The sequence below is a fragment of the Nicotiana tabacum genome, chromosome 19 (genome assembly GCF_000715075.1).
Source record: "Nicotiana tabacum cultivar K326 chromosome 19, ASM71507v2, whole genome shotgun sequence".
Classification (NCBI taxonomy): Eukaryota; Viridiplantae; Streptophyta; class Magnoliopsida; order Solanales; family Solanaceae; genus Nicotiana; species Nicotiana tabacum.
Genome location: NC_134098.1, coordinates 147,831,786 through 147,839,301, shown reverse-complemented (window position 1 = coordinate 147,839,301; position 7,516 = coordinate 147,831,786). Strand labels below are relative to the sequence as shown.

The window sequence follows — 7,516 nt, the reverse complement described above, 5'->3', positions numbered from 1 at the left end:
TCAAGTAAGAAATCAACAAAGAATTGAATTTTATTTTATTTTATTTTTGAAATCATTTGGGTGAAAAAATTTCCTTGCACTTATATCAAAGCATCAGATAAACTACTGGTTTGGTTGTAAAACTATTTAATTTAAAAAATAATAATAATTTTTTTTATTTAAATCAACTCAATCATCGAAAATCAGTAAGAAAAACTAGAAATATACTTCTTCAGAGTCTCGTGCTAAAAAGCCAAAGTCTACACAATACAACTAGGAGCACAAAACACATAATAATAAAGTCAACTAGTACACCACGGAAGAAGACAAGAATTTACATATTAAATAAAACCAAATCACCCAAGGCAAGAACATGAATAAAGAAATATCAACAGGGCACTCCCGAGGTACCGCTTCATAGTCCCAAATCATAAATAAATTCACAATATCTCATTTACTTATATCACCGCGGGAGCCTTCACATTAAATTTTTAAAGAAATCATTTTCCCGAAATAGCATCCCGCGTTTTAGCCACCCTTATCATACCGCATGACTTCTAGTAGTTCCCCTACTAGCCACGCGTTTCAAGCCACCCTTATCTCACCGCATGACTTCTAGTAGTTCCCCTACTAGCCACGCGTTTCAAGCCACCCTTATCTCACCGCATGCGTTTTCAACACCCTGACCTTATATCACCGCATGGCTTCTAGTAGTTCCCCTACTAGTCACGCGTTTCAAGCCACCCTTATCTCACCGCATGCGTATCAATATCACAATATTTCACAAGTCGCACCTCAAGTGCCCAAATATCACAGCATTTCACAAATTGCACATCAAGTGCTCAAATCTTACAACATATCACAGAATACACATCAGGTGCTCAAATCTTTCGACATATCAAAAATTGCACATCAGGTGCTCAAATCTTACAACTTATCACAAATTGCACATCAAGTGCTCAAATCTTACAACATATCACAGATTGCACATCAGGTGCTCAAATCTTTCAACATATCACAAATTGCACATCAAGTGCCCAAATATTACAACTTGCCACATAAATCAACAATATATTATTTTCTACAATAAAGAGCCCATGGCTTAACTATAATGTGTACAAAAATCTTAACAAAATATCCGAAAGTGAACAACTCAACAAAATAATATTTCACATAAAAATCAAGGTGGCAATCACACCAAATCATCATGTAAAAACAATTCCAACAAACAAGGATCTAGGCATGACAAATAGAGGATTTAATAATTGCCAATACTTTTTAATTTAATACATAAAGGCGTCTAAGGATTTTTAATCCATGAAATTTGCACATATAAACTAAGTACGTACTCGTCACCTCGCGTATATGGATTTCAATTATACAATTTGTACATAATACTCAATACCTGAGGGGTAATTCCCCACTCGAGGTTAAGCAAGACACTTACCTCGACGAAACTAAGTCAATGTTTTAAATGATCTTCGTGAGTGAAGCCACCTTCGGACGGCTCAAATCTGAAATTCACCCCTTAATAATACTACAATGGTCCACCACACTAAACAAATTTCAATCTACAATAATGCAAAAAAATTGCACTAATATTAGTAAACAAGTTTCCAGATTTTTGGTCATTTAGGCATTCTATCAAACACCTAGTAGGCATGAATCTCTACATATCTTAACCATAGAATTAGTTCATCCAACTACTACCATTTACCAACAATTTATCCCACCATCATTCTTAAACAATTCATAACTTCCAACATCACATACATGACCATCCATCCACACCCAACCAACAAAATTTCATCAAATAATCACCTTTCAATCTCTACAATGGTCATGTATTTAAATTGGGAACATATGGCTTCCAATCGCCATACCATAAGTTCTAATACTTAATTAATACTCATATTCCTATAATATATCCATACATGTAAGTCTAAGGGTGTAGGATTACCTTTTTGGAAGAAATCTTGCAAAACCCTCCTTTGAGTTCTTGAAGAAATTTCTTGAAGATCTAAGTATTTTATGTGTAGATTTCATCAATACTAGTGTAGAAATAATGGAATTTTACATCAAGATAATGGGGGATTGCTACCTTGAAGAAGAGAGGAGTTGGTGGTCTTGAGAGAGTGGAGAAGAGCTCCAAAATTCGTCCAAATGAAGTGGGGAAAATGAACCCCGAAATTGTATCTATAGGCCCAGATTTCTGGGTTTCGGATGCTGCCCCGGATGCTATGGCAGCACTTTACTGCCAGCCCCTTTTTCGGATGCGGCTTCGGATGCTTCGCATCCGCAGTTTCCCCTGCCAGCCTTTGGTAATTTGGTCATAACTTCTTGTAGAAATGTCCAAATGACGAACGGTTTGAAGCGTTAGAAATTAGACTCAAAGATCTTTTATTTGATAGGTTGTGAATCACATAACACCTTATATATATGTAGATAATCCTGTTCTAACTTAGGTCTTATGCCGAAACATAACAAATCGATCCGGAATGACCTCAAATTTTGCACACAAGTCGTAAATGATATAACGAAGCTATTCAAATTTTCAGAATTGAAGTCCAAGCCCGATACATCAAGGTCAACTCTCAGTTGACATTTTTCTTAAAATCTTCCATTTTCCAAGTTTCGCCAAAATGCGTCAAATTCTCCTACGGACTTTCAAATCTAAATCCGGACATACGCCTAAGTGTGAAATCTCCATACGAAGATATTGACACTATAAAAATCCCATTCTGGAGTCGTTCTGCTCAAAAGTCAAACTCCGGTAAACTCTTTTCAACTTAAGGCTTCAAACGTGGAATTTATTCTTTCGAACTAATCCCGAAACACTTGAAAATCAAAACCGACGATTCACACACGTCATAATACATCATATGAAGCTATTCAAGAATTCAAATAGTTGGAAGGAGAGTAAGTGTTCAAAATAATAAGTCGGGTCATTACAGATAAAGGCTTTGAGGATATTGACAGACCATCTAAGGAGGACAGGTTTGCTAAAAAATTAGGAGGGGATGAAGACTACTACACCAGTTCTGATATTGGAAGTGATGATAGCATAGATGAGTTAGATATTTTAGCTGAAAGGGGTATTGACATACCTCCTAGAAGGAGAAGTAAAATAGTAAGGTTTGACCCTGACTGTTACCTTGATATTTTTAAGCTTGGTATGGTATTTGAAAATGCTAAAGAGTTTAGAAAAGCAGTAGCCTCGTATGTTGTGGAGAACAAAGTACAACTAACAATTAGGCCTAATGAAAAGGATAGGGTTAGAGTTAAGTGTAAATGAGCCAAGTATAACTAGTAATTGTATGCAAGCAATTATGGAGATTCATGTGACTTTACTATGAAGAAGTACCATCCAGCTCATAAGTGCAACACCAAAAATAAGAACAAATTATGTACTTCTAAGTATATTGCCAATAAGTATAAAGATGGGATTATTTCCCAGCCAAATATTAAGTTGTGGGAGATTCAGGATTTGGTCATGGATAAGTTAGGTTTGTATGTTGGAAGGACTGTTTGTTACAGGGAGTGTAGGGTGATAAGTATATTCATAGGTGACTGGAGGATGGAATTTAACAGACTTGCTGATTATGCTGATATTATTAAGCAAACAAATCCTGGGAGTTCATGCTGGATCAGAACAGATAGTAAGACTATTCCTGGCAAGAATCTGTTTGTGTATTTCTATCTATGTTTAGTTGCTTTGAAAAGAGGATGGTTAGAAGGGTGCAGAAGGATTATAGGATTTGATGGTTGTTTTCTAAAGGGAATCTGCAAGGGTGAGGTACTTATTACAGTTGGTAGAAATGGGAACAATCAAATGTTTCCTATTGCATGGGCTATAGTTGATCAAGAGACAAAACACTCCTGGAGCTGGTTCATCACATATTTGATTGCATATTTATAGTTGGGAGATGGTGTTGGCTTAACTGTTATGTCAGTTATGCAAAAGGTAAAGTTATAATCAACTTTAAATTTTTCTTTTTCCTGCTTTATATATACTGTCAACTAACAGTTATTACTATTTTTTGTAGGGACTAGTACCAACTATAAGGGAATTACTACCAATGGCAGAACATAGAATGTGTGCTAGACACATTTGGTCTAACTGGTCCAAGAACTGGAGAGGTGAAGAAAGGAGGAAACAATTCTGGAGATGTGCCAAAGCATCTTATGAAGTAAAATTCAAGAAAGAACTGGAAGCAGTGAATAAGCTTGGTTATAAGATTTGTGAAGACTTGTTGAAGTATGATAAAGAGTATTGGTGTAGGGCATACTTTAGAGAAGATTCAAAGTGTGATGTCATTGAGAATAACATGTTCAATTCTTGGATAGTAGGTCCTAGGCACAAGTTTGTTATAACTATGTTGGAAGAAATTAGATATAAAATCATGAATAAGACCATTGAAATGAGGAAGTTTGATGAGACTTGGGTTACTGACATTGCACCAATGGCTAGGATGATACTGGAAGAGAACAAAGCCCTTTCTAGGAGGTGTAAGGTTATGTGGAATGCAGAACATGGGTTTGAAGTTGATGAAGGTGTGTACAGATTCATTGTTGATTTTAGGACCATGACATGTACTTGTAGATCATGGATGTTGAGGGGCATTCCATGTCAACATGCAGTATGTGCATTCTATGATAGAGAAATGGACCCAGATGATTATGTTGCCCACTGGTATAGGAAGGAAACTTTCCTTAAAGCTTACCAGCATTTCATTCAACTAATTCCCAATATGAAGATGCGGTCGGATTCAACAAATCCATCTATAGAGCCTCCGGAACCTAAACCTATGCCAGGTAGACCAAAGAGATGTAGGATAAATGCCAAGGATGAACCAAGAAAAAAGCATGGTAAACTATCAAAGAAAGAGGTAATGATGACTTGTTCAAACTGCCAACAAACAGGACATAACAAATCTGGATGCAGGAAAGGGGTAAGTTCTGATATTTATAATTCTGTATTTTACATTCTTTTTTTGCAATTATGATATTCTTTTCTTTTACTTCTGTCAGCATGTTCCAAGAAGTGCTACTCAACAAAGTCAAAATATGCCACCACCCCCACCAACATCATCTCAGGAAATACCATCTCAAGAAAGCAATCCATCCTCTATATTTGAGGATACAAGTGTTGTCAAAAGACAAAGCAACACCCAATCAACTGGGATTGGTAGAGGAAGAGGAAGAGGCCATGGACTATGTAGGGGAAAAGGAAGAGGAACTGCACTAGGAGGAGGCTCGGCTAATGCAGCAACCATTGGACATAAAAGGCCAAGGCATACTGGTTTTGGGATTTTCACTGACACTATGACTGAAACTACTATCCTGAATGTAAATGTGTATAGTTTATTATAATGCAATTTTGTGGGCTGGAATTGTTCTGTTTTTTACTAATTCATTGTATTTTACAGCCTGGTATATCATCTGAGAGAGTCATATCAGCTGGGACATTCAAGAATACATCTGCAACTAACATAGACATTGGATTTAAGCCCCCCAGATTGAAGTTTAAAGGAAGAAATGCAGTGACAAGGTCACAACTTCAGCAAATGAGTGTAGCAAGGAAAAAATGTTCTTCAAGTCAAACAACTTCAGCTGCATCTACACTGTGAAGCAGACCGGTTTTTATTTATGTTATCTAAGATGTCACTACCAGTTTTTTATTTGGGCAGTTATGCTCTATTAGAGTTTACTAGTTTGGGCAGTTATATGTTTGGGAAAATAATGCTCTGTTTTTTGTAATTTGTAGACCAAAACAATGCTCTATTTTTTAGCTTGGATGTAATGCTAGTCCATCACATTATGCAATGGAATGTTTAGGCAGTTATGTTTTCAATTCATGAATATGAATTTGCATTTCATTCATAACACATTATGGAAGTGCAACTGAACTTAAATTTGCATTAAAAATTGGTCATTTCCATTTCATTCATAACAAGATAGTGTACATTAACAAAAGGCCAAATTCCTAGTACCTACTTCCAACATACTACATTTTTCTTGAACTAATAGCAGCAACTACAACACTATTAGCACCAGCATATCATAGAAATACTACATTGTTCTTCAAACCACCAGCACTTCAACCGCGCAACTGTTTTCTCAATTCTTTCGACTCTCTTCAACAGACCCTGTATAACCCTCTTAGCTTGGTCAGACATTTCATCATCATGCCATCTGAAATATCTGCAGCCACCTCGACCCTACAAAATTCAAAAAGAAATGCGACCAAAAAAATTAAAAACAGATTTCTTTATTAAGAAATTCAAGGGTCTAGCAAAAATAATACGATCGACTTACCAATTTACAACCATAAAATCGGCGACCTGGGTTTGCAGATGACCATGATATAGTCAGTGGCGCATTAAATCCATAGTGGCAAATTTCCATTCCATTGCGAGAAGTTGTTGATTTTTATGACATGGAACTGATAAACGAGAAAGATGAGGAAGAAATCAGATCAAGATTCAAGCTTGGGCACCTAAGCTTCAGTAGAAGGGGAAAATGGCGAATTTGCAAGGGAAGAAGACGAAAGAGGAATTAGGGCATTCTTGAGAGAAAAAATGGGGAAATCGGGTGTTTTAAAGTGGGTCTAACGGGTCTGTTTTATTTTTACCGTTGGAATATCCACCTAAGCAAATATTAATAACATTCACGCGCTTATCATGTGTGGACATAAAGCTCCTTTGGCCGGACATGTGTTGTGTTTAAATGGTATACACCAAAATAGAATTAAAGTGTTCAATAGGAAAAACGCTAAATTAAGGTGTCAAAATGAAAACTGGAGCCAAGTTTAAGGGGCCGTCTATATATTTGCCCATGGCTGGAACCGTGAGGCATTAGATAAGCAGATGTCTGTTCGATATTCAATATGTTGCTTTCATCTTCCAACATTTATTGCAGTATTAACTCTTGAATAACGTCTATATGCATGATGCATATAACAAGTCGAGCTAAGTTAATTCTCTAAAAAATTCTTATCTTAATGAATTATTAACTTGCATTCTCATTCTTTCTCTCAAAACATCGAAAATCTCAAAAATTGTAATTTAAAAATAACTATAGGAGAAAAATGAAACTTTTTTGATGTGGGGAAGGAGGATACTCATGTTGCCTATAATACTGTCACTACTTGAAAAGGTGATCCGAGTATACAAATTACTTGCTGTTATTTTATATAAAAAAATTACAACTCTAAGATTATGTATTATTTTTTGCTCGAACCTGTATATGTTGGAATGCAAATTAGTTCTCACTATACAGGTTCTGAGAACTAAGTTAGTCCTATTTAGTTCTGACTATCTTCTTAGATCTGTCTATAGCATCAATCATCATCTTTGTATATGGTAAAAACCGGTTAGTCCTTCGTACGAACTGGTTTAAATGGTAATACATTGGATCGGAGAAGCATCTTCATAGTATCAGGTTGAGGTCCGAAGTCAGGTCACCAAGCTTCGAGCCCGAGGGACCGATCAATGTCGAGCTCGAATCCAAGTCGAACTATGATGCAAAGTGAAGT

At 36.3% G+C, this 7,516-nt stretch overlaps 1 protein-coding gene across 1 annotated transcript; it reads left to right on the top strand.

The window, feature by feature from the left end:
* The first annotated feature begins 3,331 nt into the window (after window positions 1–3,331).
* LOC142173774 (uncharacterized) lies at window positions 3,332–5,609 on the top strand. Its single transcript, XM_075239424.1, has 5 exons — window positions 3,332–3,775; window positions 3,899–3,943; window positions 4,026–4,931; window positions 5,011–5,328; window positions 5,409–5,609. The coding sequence occupies exons 1-5, from the start codon at window positions 3,332–3,334 to the stop codon at window positions 5,607–5,609; spliced, it is 1,914 nt and encodes a 637-aa protein (XP_075095525.1).
* Window positions 5,610–7,516: the final 1,907 nt, after the last annotated feature.